The sequence below is a fragment of the Leptodactylus fuscus genome, chromosome 3 (assembly GCF_031893055.1).
Source record: "Leptodactylus fuscus isolate aLepFus1 chromosome 3, aLepFus1.hap2, whole genome shotgun sequence".
NCBI lineage: Eukaryota > Metazoa > Chordata > Amphibia > Anura > Leptodactylidae > Leptodactylus > Leptodactylus fuscus.
This window is the reverse complement of record NC_134267.1, coordinates 182,577,822-182,602,565: the sequence shown is the minus strand read 5'-3', so window position 1 is coordinate 182,602,565 and position 24,744 is coordinate 182,577,822. Positions and strand designations below refer to the sequence as shown.

Genomic DNA, 24,744 nt, shown 5'->3' with positions numbered 1-24,744 from the left:
AAATTGTGGGTGCACGTAACCCCAATATATTCTTTGAATTCCCAGTCAGACACTGGCACTATATGGCAGTAGCAAGAAATGAGGGTATTTGTATTCCCAATATATTCTTTGAATTCCCAGTCAGACAATGGCACTGTATACCAGTAGTAAAAATTGTGGGTGCACGTAACCCCAATATATTCTTTGAATTACCAGTCAGACACTGGCACTATATGGCAGTAGCAAGAAATGAGGGTATTTGTATTCCCAATATATTCTTTGAATTCCCAGTCAGACAATGGCACTGTATACCAGTAGTAAAAATTGTGGGTGTATATAGCCCCAATTCTATTGCTAGGGGACTTGCAGGGTATTTCTGGGGTGAAGGTGGGGGGGCACACCGTTGGAACGGGTATCGGGGTATATATCGGGTATACGGGAATACACTGACAGTGTATTCCATTCAGGATCCTGGGAAAGCTGGGTTGCGGCGATTGAGCCCGTCAGTGCCACTTTACACTGACAAGCTTCTCCCTGGAATTTAGCTCTTATAAGAGCTGTTGGTTGTCTTCTCCTTCCTATCCTAGCCTGTCCCTGCCTACCCAGAATCTAAGCCCTAGCTAGCTGGACGGAAACCTCCGTCCTCGGTGAATTGCAAGCTCAGAATGACGCGAACCTGGGCGGCGCTGTTCTTTTAAATTAGAGGTCACATGTTTTCGGCAGCCAATGGGTTTTGCCTACTTTTCTCAACGTCACCGGTGTCGTAGTTCCTGTCCCACCTACCCTGCGCTGTTATTGGAGCAAAAAAGGCGCCAGGGAAGGTGGGAGGGGAATCGAGTAATGGCGCACTTTACCACGCGGTGTTCGATTCGATTCGAACATGCCGAACAGCCTAATATCCGATCGAACATGAGTTCGATAGAACACTGTTCGCTCATCTCTATAAATGACTTTATTGTTCTATGTTAGGGTTACGCAGGGCTTCTTCTCAGGTAAAGAACTGCACGCAATTTATAATGGTAGTGATGTGGAGCACATGTTAGTATACATGTCACCTGTATGCTAATGGACATCCTGCACGGTGTTGGGCTGTGAGCACAACCCCCATCTGTGGACGTTTCTAACCGTTTGTGCAGACACATGCACATTTGTGGCCTGCTGAAGGTCATTTTGCAAGGCTCTGGAAGTGCTCCTTCTGTTCCTCCTTACACAAAGGCGGAGGTAGCGGCCCTGCTGCTGGGTCATTGCCCTCCTATGGCCCCCTCTACGTCTCCTGGTGTACTGGCCTGTCTCCTGGTAGTGCCTCCAGTGTGTCTCCACTGACTGTCCAGGAGTTGGCACATGCTTTAGTCCAGGTCTGGGAGGAGATCCCTCAAGAGACCATCCGCAACCTCATCAGTAGTATGTCCAGGCGTTGTAGGGAGGTCATACAAGCACATGGAGGCCACACACAATACTGAGCCTCACTTTGACATGTTTTAAAGACATTACATCAAAGTTGGATCAACTTGTGGTGTGTTTTTCCACTTTAACTTTGGGGGTGACTCCAAATTCAGGCTTCCATTGGTTAATAAGTTTAATTTCCACTGATAATCTTTGTGTGATTTTGTTGCCATCACATTCAACTTTGTACAGAATAAAGTATTCAATGTTTTGAGTAAAGTAACATAGACAAGGGGCAAGGTAACCCCTAGTTGTCATGTATTCATACATCATGCAACCGAAAAATGATGCAGATTTATTAGAAAAGATGGCCTAGCTGTTTCATTGGGAATGTTAGTATTCTGTAAATCAGATGTGTCTGGACAGCTGACATGTTCTTTATAGAGGCTAAGGCCACAGACTGCAGAAAAAGCTGTTGCAGATTTTGCTAAGGGTTAATGAGCCAAAGCCAAGAGTGGCTTCAGAAGTAATGGGAACTCTAAAGGAAGAACTTCCCATTTCTGCTAAATCCTCTCCTGGCTTTGGCCTAAAAAAGGTCCATAGACCATCATGTTGACAATAAGCTGATCACAAATGGCTGGTATTGCAAGGAGAAGAATTCCTGACAGTATTTACGCAGGTCAAACAATGGGATTGTAGGACATTCTGGCAGAGAACTGATGGGGTTAATGCCAGCAAACAGAATAACACTGCTGTAATATCCGTGGTGGTTTAGTGTAGTGGAGGTGTTGATTATACTATCCCTGCTGATTTAGCTTTGTGAAAGGGTTAAATATCAGCAGCCCTGTATTGAAGGTTGCAGAACTTTCTAATTGCTGTCTTCTTCTTCCTCCTCTATCCCAGCATATGGCTGTAGTTTGCTGGGCACACAGAACCAGCACCATAAGCAATCCGCCATAGACCTCCTGTTTATCAAACTGGCTCGGCACTTGTCTGAAGGGGAATGTGAGCAGGAAGAGAGAATGGGGATAGTAGGATATATGTCATTTTCTCTAACCAGACTGGGCTCCTATTCCCTTGTAGGCTCACGTGCAGCTGACATATGCACAGACTTTCTGCTTACCCCTGGCATAGCTTCATCATATAACAAATAACCCTTTGTTCCTGAAACCATAGTGGCTCTTCAAAGGGAACCTGTCTCCAGGTTTGTGGCTTTTAAACAAGAAGAATGTCCTTATGCTGCTGGGGTTAATGGCCACAAGCCTAGTATTCTGGTTCCCATTCATGGTCCATTTATTAGTTTTATACCTTTTAATATGTTAAGGGGGCGTTCACACTAGCGCCGCTGTCCGCCCTTTGTGATTCCGCAAAAAAAAGCAGGCAAAACTGTCATTTTAAAAACTCATTCATTTCAATGGGTTTTTAAAGCAAATCGTAGGCGTCTGTATTCAGCTTCTCCTCCATGAAAGCGTTTTTGTTTTTTTTACACAGACACAAAGTCGGACCTGAATGACTTTGTGTCCATGCAAAAAAAAAAAAAAACAGTTTCACGGCAGAAAAGCTTCATATCAACATCAGCAGTTTTCTTTAAAAACCCATTGAAATGAATGGGTTTTTAAACTGACCGCCAGCAAGTGCGCCTGTGCTGTTTTGCCTGGTTTTTCGGCAGAATCACAAAGGACAGACAGTGGCGCTAGTGTGAACGCCCCCTCAGAGGTGAGTCTGGGATGCTGCATACTGATAGTTTACACTCCCCACACCTGGTAACAGGTTTCCTTTAATTCAGTAATCTCTTGGATATTAATATAATGTGTGTACTGCAGTGAAATGGAAGATTGCTGTAGCTCAGCTATATGATCAATGGTAAAAATCTCACTTAATGCCCATTTTCTACTGTTTATTTTTGGTCATTTTATCCAATGTAAAGTAAAATATTTTATATTTTTGTTTCCTCAAAGCCCAGGAGATGTCTTTTTAAATAAAACCCGAACCTCCATTGGTCCCAAATATAAAAAAGCTGTATATCGGGAGTATACAGACAAAACCTTTACAGTGCAGAAAGAAAGAACAGGAAACCAAGAGCATTTGGGTATTCTAGGTAAGCAAGAAAACGGCTTTTCATATAAGTATTCAAATGACATGTAAGGAGTGAGTGGTGCGGAAGAGAGCTACACCAACCAGTCCCCATCATGGCTTGTATTCATGTCCCATGGGCAGAGTATGTCATCATAAGATAAGAGATAAGATAAGATATTCCTTTAATAGTCCCACAATGGGGAAATTTCAGTGATACAGTTTCATAGATGGTACAGTAGTATATAGCAAGAGAGAAACACATAGAAGCTCATGGCAGATAGAGAAATCCTAGGAATCATAGCAACTAAAAAAAAGAAAGAAACACAGACACACTGCAGGATCATTTAGTTCTCTGTGCAGATTGATGTTAATAATAATAATTATAATAATAATAAGCCATAAGCCATAAGCCACCTCCAGTGACGAATGGCACATGAACCAAGGGCTTTCTTTCATCTGCACATGTGCCAAATGCCACTGGAAGTAGCACATTTATTTCTCTTAAGTTTCTATGCAAAGATGTGACTTTTTGTTAGGTTACTGCACTTTTCTGAAAATTGGGAGTTTCTGTGCTAGGACTAAGCAGGAGGGTATGGACTCTGCAGTCTAGCAAATTTACTATAATTTACAGTAGAAACTGGCATTAATTACATCTCAAATCTACGCCAGCCCCTACTTGTAGATTTCAGTCTCTGGCACATGGAGGGCCAGCAATGTGCTTAATTTATTAAGAGAAATGTGAATTAGGTGCAGCTCAGCTCTGGTGCACAAGAGGATAAAGATTTGCCATGGGGGATGTCAATCTTGATAAATTATCCCCAGAGAATCTGTTCTCAAAATGGTGTATAATAGAGATGAGCGAGTAGTACTCAACCGAGTAGGTGTTCGATCGAATACTACGGTATTTGAAATACTGGTACTCGATCGAATACTACTAGCTGTTCGAAGTTAAGATTCGATGCAGAACCAGTGTTGATTGGCAGAATGCTATACATTGCCAATCAACGCTGGTTCTTCTCTTACCTTTAGAAGTCTTCTCCCTGCGCAGCGTCCCACGTCCTCTTCCGGCTCTGAATTCACTCTGCCAGGCATCGGGCCTGGGCAGAGCCGACTGTGCATGTCCGCTTGTAGTGCGGGCATGCACAGTCGGCTCTGCCCAGGCCCGATGCCTAGCAGAGTGAATTCAAGGCCGGAAGAGGACGCGGGGACGCTGCGCAGGGAGAAGAATCCAGCCCGACCCTCACTCATGGACTTGGTAAGTAGAATTTGATTGAATGTTGCGTACCCCTGAAACGAGCATTTCCCCCCATAGACTATAATGGGGTTCGAAACCCGTTCGAACAGTCGAACAGTGTGCAGCTGTTCGAATCGGATTTCGAAACCCCGAACATTTTAGTGTTCGCTCATCTCTAGTGTATAAGTCTAAACTGACTACAACAAATAACCACTATACCATAAAATACCCGCACAAATCTGCAAATTGATCTTTCATTTCACAGGTCCAATGATTACAGCAAATGTTGGTGATAAAGTTAAGATTATATTTAAAAACAAGGCAAGTAGATCATATTCAATATATGCACATGGCGTTAAACTGGAAAATAATGAAGTAAAAGAAACAGAACCAGGTAAGTTTACTTATTAAAATAGATAATAAATATAATATAATAGATAGATAGATAGATAGATAGATAGATAGATAGATAGATAGATAGATATGTAGATAGATACTGTAGATAGATAGATACTATAGATAGATAGATAGATAGATAGATAGATAGATAGATAGATAGATAGATAGATAGATAAATACCGTATTTTTCAGACTATAAGACCCACTGGACTTTAAGACGCACCTAGGTTTTAGAGGAGGAAAATAGGGGAAAAAAAGTTTGAAGCAAAAAATGGTAAAATATTTAATATATGGGAGTTGTAGTTTTGCAACAGCTGCAAGGCCACATTGACAGGTAACCCTGCAGCTGTACGGGGGCACATAGAGTGTTTTTTGGTGGGGCCAGATGTACTTTTTAGTTATACCATTTTGGGGAATGTCTATTGCTTAGATCACCTTTTATTGAAAAAAAAAACCCAGCGGTTTGGCACTTTTGATTTTGACATTCACCGTACAGGAAAAATATTAGTAGACTGGGCATTTTCGGACACAGGGATACCTAATGTGTATGTGTTTGACATATGATTTTCTACTTTTATATGTATTCTAGGGAAAGGAGGTGATTTAGAACTTTTATTTATTTCATTTTTTTTTATTATATATTTTTAAAGCTTTTTTTTTTAACTGTTTTATTGCCCTGTATTGCTGTATTGCCGTCTATGGGACATTCTGTATATTACTATTGCAGCTGGTCATAGACTAGCCGCAATGGTAATATAGCTATGACAGGCCTGGGAGCCTTCAGTAGGCTCCCGGCTGTCACCAGAACAGGTCGGCTCCTGCGATATTGCCACGCAGGAGCCGGCCTTGAACTTTACAGGTATGTGGCTGGTGGGAACCGGCCCCGGGGGGGTAGTTTACACTTTCGGGGGAAGGGACCGCCAATACAGACCCGGCATCCGCTGTAATAGAAAGGCGGATGCCGGGGAGGGTTAGATGCTGGCACAGGTGCCGGGGCCTGCGACATCGCTACGCTCCTGCCCTGCAGGAAGCCAGCAGCGGCAGGAGCAATGCTGCTATTCCGAGTGGGGGGGGCGGAGGAGCGGGGAGCATAGCGATGTCGCAGGCCCCGGCACCTGTGCCAGCGTCTAACCCTCCCTGGCATCCGTCTTTCTATTACAGCTGATGCTGGGTCTGTATTGCGGCCACATTCGGACTATAAGACACACCCTTCTCCCCCCCCCCAAATTTGGGGAGGAAAAAGTGCGTCTTATAGTCCGAAAAATACGGTAGATAGCTGCTCCCATTCTCTTTTTACTGTTATAAACCACCTTAACATATTACATATTATGCCACTGTAGAAGTTAAAGGGGTTTAACCAGGAATTTCTTATGCGTTTACTTCTTATTCAGATTCTATTTAGGAAGACACTCAATTTTTAGCCTGGTTTTAGCTCATGGTAACCTGATTTTCCTTGATAGTCACTGCATGCCTTCACTTTCTCCTCCTCCAGTTGTCCATTTTTACAATGATGAGATCCTGAATCATGTCAAGTTTGTTGCACTCTAGAATGTGCATTCAGGATCTTATCATTGTAAAATTTTTGACCTGCTATCTCTGCTCCTCTGTGATATGGTGGGCTACTCTTTTAACCTACCCCTAGACTTGACTGTGTTCGGGAAAATACTTTGGGAAAGTATTTTAAATACAAAATACTTATGACTGAAGTATTTTAAATAGAGATACTAAATAATACTTCAAAAGTATTTTAAAAATACTAAAATACTTCAAAAATTTAAACAAAACATTTTATAAAAACAAAAAATGGAACAATTGAACATAGGCTAAAAGAAGCTAATTTACTGTATTTCATGACATAATCATACAGTAATATATTCCTGATCGGATACTTTAAAAAAAAAACCAAGTAAATAACATATTAAAAACGTAGAAATTGTTCGTTTTTATCATTAATAAATTAACAAGTTAACACAGCGTGGGCGAGATTCTCGTCAATTCTCGTGAATCTCGGGACACGCGAGAAAATTCTTTGGACGTATTTTACTTTTTATAAAAGAATATCAATTTTGTTTTTTATATTTTATATAATTACTAGCTGGTACCCGCGACTTCGTCTGCGGTGATTGTAGAGGTGGGTATATACAGGCGTGGGTAAGGTTTTCGTACTGTGTATAAGGTATGGGATATAAAATGTAACTTTGTATCTTGTTTTTTCTGTAATTCAGAGAATACGTGAGACTTTTGTGTTGAAGTTATTTTTGCTGCTATATATACGGTGTTGTGAGAAACTTTACATAGTGACTTTGGGACAGAAGTATTTGAAGTTAACCCTTTCCCGCCGATGGCATTTTTTGATTTTCGTTTTTGACTCCCCTCCTTCTAAACCCCATAACTTTTTTATTTCTCCGCTCCCAGAGCCATATGAGGTCTTAATTTTTGCGGGACAAATCTTTCTTCATGTTGCCACCATTAATGATTCTGTATAATGTACTGGGAAGCAGGGAAAAAATTCAGAATGGGGTGGATTTGAAGAAAAAATGCATTTCTGCGACTTTCTTACGGGCTTTGGTTTTACGGCGTTCACTGTGCAACCAAAATGACATGTCCCCTGTATTCTGTGTTTCGTTATGATTCTGGGGATACCAAATTTATATGGTTTTATTTACATGTGGACCCCTTAAAAAAAATCCAAAACTGTGTTAAAAAATTATTTTTTGAAAAGGCGCCATATTCCAACAGCCGTAACTTTTTTATACGTGCGTGTACGGGGATATATATGGCGTCTTTTTTTGCGGGACTGGGTGTACTTTGTAGTTCTACCATTTTCGGGAAATGTTATTGCTTTGATCACTTTTTATTCAAATTTTTATCAGAATCAAAACAGTGAAAAAATGGTGGTTTGGCACTTTTGACCATTTTACCCGCTACAGCGTTTACCGAACAGGAAAAATATTTGTATAGCTTAGTAGAGCGGGCGATTTTGGACGTGAGGATACCTAACATGTATGTGTTTCACAGTTTTTAACTATTTTTATATGTGTTCTAGGGAAAGGGGGGTGATTTGAATTTTTAATCCTTTTCATTTTTTTTTTTTTATATTTTTTTTACCTTTTTTTAAACTTTTTTTTGCATTTATTAGACCTCCTAGGGGTATTGCCATGGGTGGGCGGTGTCGCGGATTGTCAGAGCGGTGGGGGTCGGCAAACATGGCTGCTCCGGAGCGTTAAAGAGAGCCTCCTGGAGTATCGTTAAGGTGAGGGGCAAAGTGGTAAAGTATATGTATATGTGATTGTGTGGGGTTAGGGGCGAGGCTGTAGAGGGCAATATGAATTTTGTGGCTTGCTATGGTCCAAAGTGTGTGAGATTGCAGAGATGGTGGTGTGAGTTTGGGTTTTGTGGGGGTCCTGGCACAAACGTATGTGCGCTATTGTGACGAAAAGTAGCCTATTGTTTAATCGGGTGTATTAACTATGTTTGTGGAAAATTTCAGCCAAATCGGTGGAGCGGTTTTTCCGTGATTGAGGAACAAACATCCGAACATGCAAACATCCAAACACACAAACCCACAAACCCACAAACTCACAAACTTTCACATTTATAATATTAATAGGATATTTAATTTTTAATTTGAATTCGGCTTTTTATTTAAATTTTTAATAGTGTGGTAAAAAATAAATTGTCCAAAAAAAAAAAGGAAAAGGCATTTATCACTTTCAACGCACGCTCCCCTAAAGCGTACGTCAGGTTTTAAAAATTTTCTTCGAGGTTGGGGATTGTAAAATAAAAACCAAACCATGATGTAATTAAATAACTTACCCTTAAGTGCTTAAGGAAGTTGGACGTTGAGTTTATTTGACCCATGAGTAACTTGTTTGGACGGGCCTTGCAGTAAGCAGACACTTTTTGTCCTGCCCCTGACGCTTCGGATTTAGTCTTGTTAATTTTGAAAAAGTTCAGTCCAAAATTGCAGGGAGATGTGGGTCTTCGAGATCTGAATCATTGTTGGTTGCGTCCCCTTCACTGGTATTACGATTTTCCTCCATTTCTGAAGTGATTTTACTAAATGGATTACGCGATTGGGATTATAAAAAACTAAAAATAAATCACTCTTCACTACAAGGCGGACTTGCGTTGCTGCAACGCGCTGGAATTTTTCCTCCTCTCATCGCACCTCGCACGAGATATGAGAAACAAGAGTGATGAAGTGCGGTGAGGTGGGTTATTTAAATTACAACATTTGTTTGAATTTAGACATTAATTAAAATACTTCCTAAAAGTATTTTAATTACAAATACAAAATACTGAATAAAAAAAAGTATTTTAATTACGAAATACAAATACCTGAGAAGTATTTTAAATAAGATTTTAATTACTTGTATTTTAATTACGAAATACAAATACCTGAGAAGTATTTTAAATAAGATTTTAATTACTTGTATTTTAAATACTCCCGAACACTGAGACTTGATAATAGGCCTGGTGAAGGAATAGGCATGTTCATTCACAGTGCACTTTCTAGGTCATTCCCATTACCTTCACTCACCTTCCCCTCTTTTGACAACCATATTATCAGACATTTCCTCCCATATTCTCCTTCCATACTCCTAAAGTGCAGGCACCTGTCACAGACCTGAGTGTTCATGACCGGGCCACATACTTCAAAGGCAACATTGACTGCATCCATCAGGAAGCGATTGCCAATCTCCTTCCCTCACACCACCCTGCAAACTCTCGACCCAACCCAATATCAATAATAAGTATCCTGGCTCCAATATGCTGTTCTGTTTCTATTCCATTCCAGTTATATTACAGCAAGTCCTATTCAGAACAATTTTATATTGAAGGCAATACAAAACGGACAATGCTTGGATGTCATCTAAGTGCCTTTCATTAAAACAATGGAAGATGCTCAGCTTGCAAAGTTGGTGGTGTGCATGAATGTTGCTTGCCTAAGTGGCCCTGTCCTCTCACACATTGTTCTGCAAATGTGACCAAAAATAGGATGTGCTTCATAACTTATGGTCCTTGAATAGAGCAGTTACATGGCTGCCAAAAATTTGGTCATGACTGTAGTTCTGCTGGTGGCTCGGTCATTGATACTGCAGGTACAGGATCCCGTGAAAGCTTTTCCCGTGTTTGGAGACTATTCACTATAGCTACCAAACCCTGTAACTTTCACACACCCCATGTATAGGTGCTGGGCTGTCTGTGTCTATGAGCGTGGCTGCAGGGGTCTTGTAATGTATGTCTCCACCCAACCTGGCTGTTACAGGGGGTATATTGTCCTGTATATGGGCCCTTGGGTTAATGTTCTATAATGGCTTCTTTCTTCCTATAAAGAAAAAAAAAAAATTGGTCATGTATCTGGACCCATACAAATTAATGGGTCTGTAAAGATTATGTCTGTGTGCACAAGGCCTAGGTCTGTGGTCTTACGTTACTTTTTCTAGGAAGCATGGCTACTGTTTGGGGGTTATATTTGATTCAGACCTCTCTTTTACCCAACGTATTCAGTCACTTGCATGCTCATGCCTCCTAGATCACAAAAAATATCCAGAATTTACCCTTTTTTCTGTGTGGAAATATTAACAAAGATTATTGTTGCTCTGATGCATTTTCACCTTGACAAAGTATCTCTGTACCAATTGATCTTCAGCTTGCTAAAGTCTCCTTTCTATAATCTGTCCTGAATGCAGCAACCTGGCTTATCTTTCTACCTAGCCACTACACAGGTGCATCTACCATGGATGCCTAACCACAACTGAATAGACACCTTCACAGTACTGCACCTCCCCACATCATCTAATCATAATGATTAGGTCATATACCTTATAAAGGTGTGCACACTGTACGGGACATTTGATGGTCAGGACAAATACCACAATTATGTATACCTACATTGCATGTACATGTTTTATTGTTACTTGTTTCTCCCACCAGTTCATTGATTTAAGGAACCATGACTTGTTTTATATTGTATATATTGTACAGCACTACCTCATCGTATTATCACTACGTATTCACTATTATTGTCACCACGTGTATGTCTTAAATTGTCTTCTGGATGCCTGTACTGCATCCCTAATGTATACACCTTTGTTCCACTTACAGAGCTTGAGGAAGGCAGATTTTGCCGAAACGTTGCTCTTGTGTACGCCACGTGTGGCACAGTGCAATTTGAATTACAATAAAAATATTTTTGATATCGTAATCAACTCTACTAGGATTTTTTACCCTATGCTAACATATTACATTATTCCTTAGAACTTTCCCCCCCATCCGAAAGATATTTTGCATTCCATGCACTTAGTATCTGTACATTCATATATACCAGTAGGTGACTGGCTCATACTGCTTCATTTGTATCACTTTATTTATAGAAAGATGGCTGGACCACTGTGCTCAGCATACACTTTTACCTTTTATGTCACCCTTTTATGTCACCAGAGGCAGTGCACACAAGTTATAAAGTCTTGTGGCCAGGACCCCTACTCCTATAGTTTGATATGCTATTTTGTTACATAGTAATGTCTGATATTGTCTACTCATGTATCCCTTGATTTGTAAAGTGGTGCAAAATATGTTGGTGTTATATAAATATAAATTATTCTTATTAGTAGTAGTATTGATAGATAGATAGATAGATAGATAGATAGATAGATAGATATTGACAAGGAATATGACAGAATGGCTTTACAATGAGCATATGGCAATGTTGTCTGCACAAAAATAATAAAACAATAAATCTAATGATATTAAATTAAACTAGGTTGGTATACAACAGTTATTGTGAAAATAATTATTGTATGTACTTATTATAGTGTGTATAACATCAATGAAATTATTTCATACAGGAAATATAGAAACATACACATGGATAATTCCAGAAAGATCTGGACCTACAAGTCAAGAAAGCAATTGTTTGACCTGGGCTTATTACTCAACAGTTGATCAAATTAAGGTAAATCGGTTTACTTTTATTTTACTAGATTATAACTAAGACTACCTTGGTGGTATATTTTATGTAGTTAATACACAGCGAATACACAACCATTTAGTATTACGTTAAGATCATTGTGTCCTAATAAATCATTTTTATTAGTTTCTGTGATGTAGAAAGTTGTACTTACCTTTCTGCAATCCAGCTGAGGTAACTGCAAACCAGAAATGCAATTGTTAGTGACACCAGACTATAAATGACCAAAGCTGGTGAGATCAAAGATGAATTCTCCCATCTTTATGGAAGTATATGGCACCATAGGACTTGGACTGGATCAATCTCTTGGTGCCACCATATAGACTTTCTGTTATGATGTCACAACCATGCCCCCTGTCGGTCTATAAAACATTATACAGAGGCAGTGCACACAAGTTGCGAATTCATAGTTGAAACCTCTTACTGATCATGGTCCGCCACCACTCTAAGAGAGGGTTCACACGATGTCTTTTGGCTCGTAATCTGGCACGTCTACGCCGCGGGAGCTTTTGCGGGCCGTATACGCTCCCATTGATTTCAACGGGAGCGTGGATCATATACGCGGCGCTATTTTAAAGCCGTGATTTTGTGGCCGCAAAATCACAGCCGCAAAATAGCGCCGCGTATACGATCCACGCTCCCGTTGAAATCAATGGGAGTGTATACAGCCCGCAAAAGCTCCCGCGGCGTAGACATGCCAGATTACGAGCCAAAAGACATCGTGTGAACTCTCCCTAAAGAGTGATTTTGATCATCATTAAGATTATCTGCAGATGTCCTTTGTGGACTTTCTGCTTCCATTATACCTATTGGAAAACCTTCAACATTTCCATAGATATAATGGACATGCTCCAATTTCAAACCACAATGGTTTTGGAAATTGCAGCATGTCTGCTGTGCATAATTTTCTGTAATATGTGGATGGGATTCCCTAGAAATTCCTAAACCAGTGATGGTGAACCTATGACATTCACGTTACAGATGACACGCCAAGACATTCTGGGTGACACGCATCAAGAGCTACTTATTGTGTTATTGCAATATGCAGCTGCTGATACTTTTTACGCACCTGTCCATGCTCCAGACCTGGACGCCCTTCCCTGCCTCCTCTAGGCGGCGCTACACTGACATGTCCATGCTGAAGAACACTAGGACGCTACAAACAGTGTCCCAGCGTCCTTCAGAATCGGCAACAGCACACCCTGGAGACAGTAATGGAGGACGTCAGGTCTGGAGCGTGGACAGGTGAGTAAAAAGTATCAGTCACTACTGTGTGTGGGGGTGGGGAGATAACAGGGGGTCATATACTGTGGGTAGGCTTTAAAAAAAAGGGGGTCATATACTGTGTAAGGGGGTATAAAAGGTATCATAAAGGTATCATAAACTGTTTGAGGGTCATAAATACGGGGATCAAATGCTGTGTGGAGGGGGTAAAAAAAGTTGTTGACCCTTATTTTCTTCCCCCACCCCATTTGGAGAAAAGCAGTTCAAATATGACAAGAGTTTTTACTATATAAGTTGTGATGTAATAGTCCACCACTCATAGTTTTTTTTTAAAAAAAAAAGAAGATTTCTTAATATAACATTCATGCTTATGTAAATTTACAGAATTCTTTTGATGGCTATATCGACAAAACAAAAGCTATTATTGTTCAAAAGTAGTAAAAATTTAACAAACAATATTGATCTCACCAGTATCATGCTGTCCCATAGAATATAGAGTTTATCAATAAATTATATGTGCCCCCAAATGGTGCCATTAAAAATAAAGCTCATCCTGCAAAAAAACCCAAAAAAACAAAAAACTATTATACAGCTAAGTGAACAGAAACATCTAAAAGGTATGGCCCACCCATGTGACAATGCAAAAAGAAACCCTGTGGCCTGTAAAGAAATATTCCCATTTAGAGGCATTCATGCCATAGCTATATCCATAACTGTCCCAAAGATGTGGGTCTTAACTCTTGGCCCGTATCTATCTCCATTATCGAAAACAGATGCAGGCCCCAGAGCTGGGACACACATCTATGGAAAATTTGTAGCATATACTGTGATGTCCAAAATGGCATTACGCCATTAAAGCAAAACATGGGCCAAGTCCTAAAGGTCTTATTGACTGCTGGTGACATAGAGGCTCCATTCATGCAAAGAAAAGCTTTATTTAATGAAGAATTAACAATCCAGAGTGTTGGCTACCGGTGTATAGATTTGTCCTGTTGTCACATTGCTACATTTTTTTTATTAACCTGAAACTGGCAAAGCTGCAACTTAACAGAACAAAAGGGTCATTCTTGTATTGTATTCTTGACGTATGAAGATGCAATGTACCGTACCTTATTTTACCATCATTGTATTCCTTCCCAGGACACATACAGCGGATTGGTTGGGCCTCTTGTGATTTGCAAGAAATCATTCTTTCCATTAAAGTTGATCAAGGAAAAAATCTTGCGCTATGCTCTACTTTTTATGGTGTTTGATGAAAATGAATCCTGGTATCTAAAAGAAAATATTAAAACATATTCCCTGCATCCAGAGGAAGTGAAGGAGGACGATGAGGAGTTTGTTGAAAGCAACAAGATGCATGGTACATTACTGCCTGAATATACTGTGGTCTCCGCAGACTCCCAGTCCTGAATACATGGTGGTCCCTGCAGACTCCCGTTCCTGAATACACGGTGGTCCCTGCAGACTCCCGGTCCTGAATACACAGTAGTCTCTGCAGGCTTCCGGTCCTGAATACATGGTGGTCCCTGCAGAATCCAGGTCCTGAATACACGGTGGTCCCTGCAGACTCCCGGTCATTCAGTATAATATATTACATAATACTGTATATATGGTGCTTTTTCATTTCTTTGAAATAGTTTTAGTTATTTCCTAAAATGTAACTTTGTTGCAGCCCCTTCCATTCTTAAGCCAAAAGAGCAAAATTGGTGACACAAAAGGTATTACTATAAGATATTATTTTACAATATAATATAATATATCTACAGTATATCCTTTTGAGAAGTGACACCAAGAGAGTCCCCAGGGAAAACATACGCTCTTTGAATCTACAAATAGTACTCGCGGTATGACCCTCTTCAGCACACTTTATACAGACCACACACCAGATCCTCTAACTAGTAACAAATCCCTGATAGGACCCCTACACAAATTCAGACCTATACATATATAGATTCTTCAAGAATCTCTAAAGTAATAAAGACCCCAGACAAGAGTCATGAAAAAGATCTTCTTATTAAATAGACCCTGAATAAATATGGTCCCTTGACCAGACCAGCTAAACATATAAACCTCAGCTCAAACCCTTAAAACTCTTATACCCCAGAACCCAAGTTTACAGACCCATGAATAGATACCCCTGTTTATAGATCTCATAAACCCAAACAGTTTGGGGTCAATATAAAGTTTTGGTCTGGGTATTTGTATACGGGGATGTATAATTAGAATACATTGACCACATACTAGACATTCAGATACTCACCTCTCCATGTTCCTGTCCATACCTCTGTTGTGTGGAGCCATTGCATACAATGTCCTCACAGGGATCTGCATCAGGATATAGTAAGGAAAGCACAGGAAAGGCAGAGGGGAGTAATTGTTGCACTTGGGAAATTTTCTGTCTCTTTAAGGAGTCTGGTTGGTCTCCCCTTTTTCCAGGCATCTCCAGAATCTTCTGGGAGCGTTGGCAATCATGGTAACATACAGAACAGTGCAAAAGTTTTAGGCAGGTACAAAGTAAAAAAGCTTTCAAAAACAGAAGTGTTAATATTTTATTTTTGTCAGTTAACAAAATGAAGTGAATGAACAAAAGAAAAATCTAAATCACATGAATATTTGGTGTGACTGCCCTTTGGAGGAGACGTCCTGGAAGTGATGATATGGTCCCATAGAGCCCTGATCTCAACATCATCCAGTCTGTCTGGGATTACATTACAGAAGGATTGGAGCAGGCCTACATCCAAAGGAGATCTGTGCTCAGTCACAGATATTGCTGTGATTGAGATTTCTCTTTTTTTCATTCACTTCACTTTCTAATTGACAAAAATAAACTATTAACTATTTTTTATACATGGATGTAACAAGATTGGGGCCCAACAGCCCAAAACTTCCAAAAGGAGCACCACCATGGCCAAAGAAGGAAGCCTACTCCCTCCTGCAAGCATATTCAATATAAGATATGTTGATTTTCAATATTTTGTGCTCTATAACATGTTGGTTGAATATAGTTGAATACAATTGGGGAAGGTCGTAGACTCCCTTTAAGCATCAAGTTATGAACTTGAAAAGTGTATCTTTATTTTGGTCTCTTTTACTCATAAGGGTAATGTACATAGTGATTGTACCATTCAGTTAATACACAAAGTGATGTCACAGTACAGGGATAATGTCCACTATGGCATCAATAGTACAGGGATAATGTACCCACAAAAGATCACTGTGCACACTGTCACATCACAACATATGAAGAAAGTATTTATAATGATTCACATGCAGGCATTATGATGTTTCAGTAAAGTAATATAGACGGGCGTAACTTGAGGGGGTAGAGAGAGAGCAGTCGCACCAGGGCCCAGAAGCCTTAGGGGGCTCATAAGCACTGGCATCAGTATTGAGATTGCAGCTTCCATCTGGCCCATAAACCAAGGAGTACCACAGATTACCCTAACCACACTAAGGTGAATTAAATTCCTTAGCTCCCATAACCATGACTATTAAGAATTCACTGTAGGAATGAGGTTGGGGGCCCGGACAAAAGATTGCACCCTGGACCACAAGACTTTAGTTACTCCACTGAATATAGACATTCAGTTTTCTACTTCCCCTTCCATCTGTCATCTTTATTGCTATTTGCACCCCAGGTCTTAGTAGAAATTGGCTCAACTTAGTTGTTGTACCCCATAGCAGCGGCCATCTCTACTACAATAGTATTTACACCCATGATTGTATATCATATAGATGTAGACAACAGACTCCCTACCTTGAGTGAGACAGTTTGTAGAATATTAATGGCATTCATGAATGTATGAAATCCTCATTGATACCACAAGTATCTTATACTACAATTGCTTTATTGCCTTAATAAAGATTAATGATTAGTGATGACTTGTATTTCAGGTATTAATGGTAAACTGTATGCCAACCTACACGGCCTTACTATGCACGTTGGTGACCACATAAACTGGCATCTGATCGGACTGGGCAATGAAGTCGATGTACACACAGTGCATTTTCATGCACACAGCTTTAAATATATGGTAATCTTTTTAATGTTCATGTTTTTCTACGTTTCAAACAGGTACAAGGGAAAAAATTTATGGGTGGAGTGTTCCTTTAAAGGAGTTGCTTCATAAAGATAACCCTTGGAGTTTCGGCTTTTCAGGACATCCAGACATTATAGATTGGGGTCTCCTCCTCTATGAGCCAGAAATGAATAGATGCTTTGGAAGAGCAGCTCCTATTCAAGTGGACTCTAACCATCCTTGTATTACATGGAAGACTATTTTCCTCTCTGGGTGGGACACGGCTTGCCAAGGCAAAAAAAGCTGTTTCCCAGGGTTGCTCTCAGATAATCAGAATTAGATGATGAGACAACTACAATGTAAGAGGGTGAAGTAGAGTCAAACCTCAAAGATCCTGGGCTCCAAAACAAACTATAAGGCAGGGTCTCAAACTGCATTATAGGTCTCTGTATATGTAGCCATGGCCTTATGGGTCCCTTAGAGTCTGGGTATGCCCATGAACTAAGGAGGCATAAATAAATGTAGCGTTATATCTTTGTCTGAGCCACTGCGTATGGATATAACACAGGAATATATGTCTTCCATATAAAAGATGACTACAAGGTCTATAACCTATTTTATGTTTAGCTGTAGTACATAACGTGAGTATATAGCACTCAGCAACCACTAACCTGCCATATCTGACTTTTAGGAGGGAGATACTTATCAATCAGATGTATTTGATCTCTTCCCGGGAACATTTCAGACAGTTGATATGACTGCGAAGACCCCAGGAACATGGTTGCTTCATTGTCATGTGGCTGACCATATACATGCTGGAATGGAGACTTTGTATACAGTATTGGAAAGTAAGTGAAGATCATTTTGGTGGCATCTGGTAACCATTGTTATCGCATCAAAGACTTACAGATATGACAATCATGTTACGGTATAGTATAGTCCTTAGAAAGAACAGCCAGTGGTCTTCTAGTCACAGATAGTCAGATCTCGCTATGTTCTCTTTCATCGGGAATGTGTTTGGTAGAATATGTAGTAGTTGGACAGATTTAGGACTCATGCACATAGTATTATTCCAGATCCATAATATAGAACCCATAGCCTTCTATCACAACACACTACTGCCATGTGCTTTCTATTTTTAATAAAGGTGTGTAGTTTTTTTTCCCTTTACTATGAACTCATAAGAATAAAATCATGACGTGTGCCATATCATACTATATTACATAGATGTTCTCCTATAGAGAATGTAAGGGGGAAAATACCATACCACATGACGGAACAATGGCTGCACATGGATTTCCTACAGCTCCATAATACACACCCAAGGGCCCCGTGTGCCACTGTATGGGCTCCATTACCTGGCAAGAACATGACATTATAGTTTGCTTTAAGACCATAACTAAAAAACTCAATATTCTCATCATGTATAAAAGTGATGTATATATTGTATTTCTTTTATTTGCTTTTCGCCTTATTCATTGTGCATTATTCTCATTTTTTTCCTATACAGAAAAGGAAACTTTAATTCATAAACTTATTAAACATATTCCTGGCCATTCTAAGGGTGCCAAAGAAGACGCTGCTTGAACAAGTCTGAAGGACTAATACATGAGCATCACATCACCTAGTTGTACGTGTAAAGAACATATTGTACAAAATAAAGAATGATAGTGGATGCTATAGTCTACATAAAAAAAAGCATAGCCATCTTTCACATACATGAAGATATTTTTTTTCTTTTTGAGTACTGTATTTCTATAGATATATACATATGCAGTTACATACAGTCCTATGAAAAAGTTTGGGCACCCCTATTAATCGTAATCATTTTTAGTTCTAAATATTTTGGTGTTTGCAACAGCCATTTCAGTTTGATATATCTAATAACTGATGGACACAGTAATATTTCAGGATTGAAATGAGGTTTATTGTACTAATAGAAAATGTGCAATATGCATTAAACCAAAATTTGACCGGTGCAAAAGTATGGGCACCTCAACAGAAAAGTGACATTAATATTTAGTACATCCTCCTTTTGCAAAGATAACAGCCTCTAGTCGCCTCCTGTAGCTTTTAATCAGTTCCTGGATCCTGGATAAAGGTATTTTGGACCATTCCTCTTTACAAAACAATTCAAGTTCAGTTAAGTTTGATGGTCACCAAGCATGGACAGCCCGCTCTCAAATGATCTGAAAACAAAGATTGTTCAACATAGTTGTTCAGGGGAAGGATACAAAAAGTTGTCTCAGAGATTTAACCTGTCAGTTTCCACTATGAGGAACAAAGTAAGGAAATGGAAGACCACAGGGACAGTTCTTGTTAAGCCCAAAAGTGGCAGGCCAAGAAAAATATCAGAAAGGCAGAGAAGAAGAATGGTGAGAACAGTCAAGGACAATCCACAGACCACCTCCAAAGAGCTGCAGCATCATCTTGCTGCAGATGGTGTCACTGTGCATCGGTCAACAATACAGCGCACTTTGCACAAGGAGAAGCTGTATGGGAGAGTGATGAGAAAGAAGCCGTTTCTGCAAGCACACCACAAACAGAGTCACCTGAAGTATGCAAAAGCACATTTGGACAAGCCAGCTTCATTTTGGAAGAAGGTCCTGTGGACTGATGAAACAAAGATTGAGTTGTTTGGTCATACAAAAAGGTGTTATGCATGGCATCCAAAAAAAACAGCATTCCAAGAAAAACACTTGCTACCCACTGTAAAATTTGGTGGAGGTTCCATCATGCTTTGGGGCTGTGTGGCCAATGCCAGCACCAGGAATCTTGTTAAAGTTGAGGATCGCATGGATTCCACTCAGTATCAGCAGATTCTTCAGAATAATGTTCAAGAATCAGTGACGAAGTTGAAGTTACGTTGGGGATGGATATTTCAGCAAGACAATGATCCAAAACACCGCTCCAAATCGACTCAGGCATTCATGCCGAGGAACAATTACAATGTTCTGGAATGGCCATCCCAGTCCCCAGACCTGAATATCATTGAACATCTGTGGGATGATTTGAAGCGGGCTGTCCATGCTCGGCGACCATCTAACTTAACTGAACTTGAATTGTAAAGAGGAATGGTCCAAAATACCTTCATCCAGGAACTGATTAAAAGCTACAGGAAGCGACTAGAGGCTGTTATCTTTGCAAAAGGAGGATCTACTAAATATTAATGTCACTTTTCTGTTGAGGTGCCCATACTTTTGCACCGGTCAAACTTTGGTTTAATGCATATTGCACATTTTCTGTTAGTACAATAAACCTCATTTGAATCCTGAAATATTACTGTGTCCATTAGTTATTAGATATATCAAACTGAAATGGCTGTTGCAAACACCAAAATATTTAGAACTAAAAATTATTAAGATTAATAGGGGTGCCCAAACTTTTTCATAGGACTGTAAGTCGAACACTTCCTTGTATGATATTTCCAGATAAGGAGAGATATACCCCACTATAGTCATATAGAAAGGTACTTACCTTGTTCTGGTGTGGATACATACAATAGCCAAATAACAAGTATGTAACAGTCCACTACAGGTGCGACATACACCTTGTGGAAACAACTTAGAACTGGATGCAAGTGCAAGACGGAAACTCAGAAAATAGAAAAGTTTATCCGGTATAACACTATACTTTGTTTAGAATATTACCATGTGTCATGATCCTGTCTTCTTTTGAAGAAGGGCACATAACCTCCCCCCCAAACACATCATCTGTGAACATTTGGAATTGTACCATATCATCTTGACCATAGGGTATGATTCCATGATGGGCAATCCATAGTCCTGGTACTTTTTCCTATCGTTCTATTCTGCACATACAGTCATGGGAAAATAAAGTGCAACATCTTTCAATTCTTTGGATTTGCATATCAGGACATAATAAAAAAGTCCTCCAAAGGTGTTAAAATCATTTCCTAATTTATTTAATAAAAGTAAAGCCAAAATGGAAAAGCCGTGTTAGAAAAGCTAATACCCCTCATGAGCAACAGCCTAGAGAGCCACCTTTAGCAGTAATATCTGGAAGCAATACTTTTCTGAATGACTTATGATATCAGTCTCTCACATTGTTCGGGAGGAATTTTGTCCCACTCTTCTTGTTGCAACAACTCACATTGGTTTTTGTGCAGCTCTTTTAAGGTCACACCACAGCAATTGGGTTGAGGTCAGGACACTGACTAATTTATTGCAGCAAATTAATTCTTCACATTGTTATGTGGTTTATAAATACTGATGGCTTATCTGATGTCACAGACGTTTGGGGAGTGATCTTTGCTTATGTGGTACAAATTCTGTATCATTTGCTGCGGCCTTGGAAAGAAAGGCCAGAACTTTCTTATCATTCGCAGAAAAAATGGTTATCACACTGGCTATCACACATCTTATAAAGAAGAAGAGCACAGTATACAGGTTGGTGTGACCAATACAGAAAGGTGATCAGACCTGCTATAAAGGCAACATGTGCGCTACACTGGCTGTCACTATGAGCCTACCCCATGACAAAGAAGTTTACCCAATTATAGATTTGTCACTAGTCAAAGTAGATCACTTAGGGGTATTCTAGCGAATACAGGTAATCTACTGGATTATTTTACACTTTACAGTCATGGCCAAAAGTTTTGAGAATGATACACATATTAATTTTTACAAAGTCTACTGCTTCAGTTTTTCTAATGGCAATTTGCATATACTCCAGAATGTTATAAAGAGTGATCAGCTTAACAGCAATTATTGCAAAGTCAATATTTGCCTAGAAAATGAACTTTATCCCCCAAAACACATTTCAACATCATTGCAGCCCTGCCTTAAAAGGACCAGCTAACATCGTTTCAGTGATTGCTCCATTAACACAGGTGTGGGTGTTGATGAGGACAGGGCTGGAGATCAATCTGTCATGATTAAGTAAGAATGACACCACTGGACGCTTTAAAAGGAGGCTGGTGCTTGGCATCATTGTTTCTCTTCTGTTAACCATGGTTATCTCTAAAGAAACACGTGCAGTCATCATTGCACTGCACAAAAATGGCCTAACAGGGAAGAGTATCGCAGCTAGAAAGATTGCACCTCAGTCAACAATCTATCGCATCATCAAGAACTTCAAGGAGAGAGGTTCCATTGTTGGCAAAAAGGCTCCAGGGTGCCCAAGAAAGACCAGCAAGCGCCAGGACCATCTCTTAAAAGTGTTTCAGCTACGGGATTGGGCTACCAGCAGTGCAGAGCTTACTGAGGAATGGCAGCAGGCAGGTGTGAGTGCATCTGCATGCACTGTGAGGCGGAGACTCTTGGAGCAAGGCCTGGTCTCAAGGAGGGCAGCGAAGAAGCCACTTCTCTCTAGAAAAAACATCAGGGACAGACTGATATTCTGCAAAAGGTACAGGGAGTGGACTGCTGAGGACTGGGGTAAAGTCATTTTCTCTGATGAATCCCCTTTTCGATTGTTTGGGACATCTGGAAAACAGCTTATTCGGAGAAGACGAGGTGAGCGCTACCACCAGTCTTGTCTCATGCCAACTGTAAAGCATCCTGAAACCATTCATGTGTGGGGTTGCTTCTCAGCCAAGGGAATCGGCTCTCTCACAGTCTTGCCTAAAAACACAGCCATGAATAAAGAATGGTACCAGAATGTCCTCCAAGATCAACTTCTCCCAACCGTCCAAGAGCAGTTTGGCGATCAACAATGCCTTTTCCAGCATGATGGAGCGCCTTGCCATAGAGCAAAGGTGATAACTAAAAGGCTCAGGGAACAAAACATAGAGATTTTGGGTCCATGGCCTGGAAACTCCCCAGATCTTAATCCCATTGAGAACTTGTGGTCAATCATCAAGAGACAGGTGGACAAACAAAAACCTACAAATTCTGACAAAATGCAAGCATTGATTGTGCAAGAATGGACTGCTATCAGTCAGGATTTGGTCCAGAAGTTGAGTGAGAGCATGCCAGGGAGAATTGCAGAGGTCCTGAAGAAGAAGGGTCAACACTGCAAATATTGAATTGCTGCATTAACTCATTCTAACTGTCAATTTAAGCATTTGTTACTCATAATATGATTGCAATTATATTTCTGTATATGATAAAAACATCTGACAAACACACATAAAAACCAGAGGGCAGCAGATCATGTGAAAATATAAGATTTGTGTCATTCTCAAAACTTTTAGCCATGACTGTACATCTGACTTCCATTTTCAAATGTTTAAAAGATTTATACAAGATTTATACACTACAAGAAACTAACTAATATATGTCCCAGGGCAGCATGGTGGCTCAGTGGTTAGCACTGCAGCCTTGCAGTACTGGAGTCCTAGGTTCAAATCCTGCCAAGGGCAACATCTGTAAGGAGTTTGTATGTTCTCCCTGTGTTTGCGTGGGTTTCCTCCGGGTACTCGGGTTTCCTCCGGGTACTCTGGTTTCCTCCCACACACCAAAGACATACTGGTAGGGAATGTAGAAGGGAGCCCTATATGGGACAGTGATTGACAATATCTGTAAAGTGCTGTGGAATATGATGGTGCTACATAAGTAAGCATAATAAATAATAATCCCACTTCAATTTCAGTTTCCGCATAGTACTCTTCCCTGTTGTCTGTAAATCAAACATCACAACGAAACATGTCATTCCTGTCACCTGATTCTGCCCACCATGGATGCTAATGCTTCATTCACATCTATTACAGGCTGCTTAGTAGACCTATACTAGTGACAAGTACCTAGGTGCCTTCAATAGGCTCCTGCTTGTCATAATATCAAATTGCCGCCGTAGATCTGATTCTGCAGGACAGCGATTTCACCAAAAATGGCATTGTCCATGCGCTTCCAGTAAATAAATGACTTGGTTATGTTTGACTATGGCATCTAAAGGATTAATGCCTACAATCAAAGCAGTCTCTGGTTGCAGGCATTTCTGCCAGTTGTCCCCTGTGTAATATAGCAGAGACCTGACCACTCAGCTTCTTAGTGGCCACCATGTTTAATGACCCAATAGACACTGTACTGCAGATGTTGGGAAAGGGTTAATGTATATGTAGACAGTAAGCTTTGGGGACGATTGTCCCCAAAAGTAAGCTTTTGGGAAGATTGGATAGGGAAGGAAAGGAGTTGATCCAAGAAGGGAATTTGGAGAAGTCAATTACATGCTAGTTAGGTGACCAAATTCTCTATGGCATACAGGGATGTTTTAATACATTAGTAGGCCCAGTTCAAAGGTTTCCCATGCACATAATTAAATTTTACCCTTAAGTAGCCCCCAATTGATGCCCCCTCAGTCACTATCGATAGATATATATTACACACCAATAAAAAAAATAAAATTATACTCACCTAAAGCTAAGTTCACATCTGCACTGTGATCTCAGTCATTCTGGTCCGCCGAGGACCCAAATGACGGAGGGCCAAACCACTTTGACTATAATGGGGTCCATCAGGTGTGTGCTGGAGAAAAAAGTCCTTCATGAATGA

The 24,744-nt window shown here is 40.1% G+C and overlaps 1 protein-coding gene across 1 annotated transcript in view; it reads left to right on the top strand.

The window, feature by feature from the left end:
• LOC142198042 (ceruloplasmin-like) overlaps positions 1–18,902 on the top strand; it is a 61,025-nt gene extending 42,123 nt beyond the window's left edge. The window contains exons 13-19 of the mRNA XM_075268839.1: positions 3,321–3,460; positions 4,938–5,066; positions 11,926–12,032; positions 14,412–14,631; positions 17,166–17,305; positions 17,982–18,138; positions 18,801–18,902. Of these exons, the coding sequence (XP_075124940.1) occupies positions 3,321–3,460; positions 4,938–5,066; positions 11,926–12,032; positions 14,412–14,631; positions 17,166–17,305; positions 17,982–18,138; positions 18,801–18,877 (970 nt within the window). The 3' untranslated portion in view covers positions 18,878–18,902. The remainder of the gene's footprint in view (positions 1–3,320; positions 3,461–4,937; positions 5,067–11,925; positions 12,033–14,411; positions 14,632–17,165; positions 17,306–17,981; positions 18,139–18,800) is intronic.
• Positions 18,903–24,744: the final 5,842 nt, after the last annotated feature.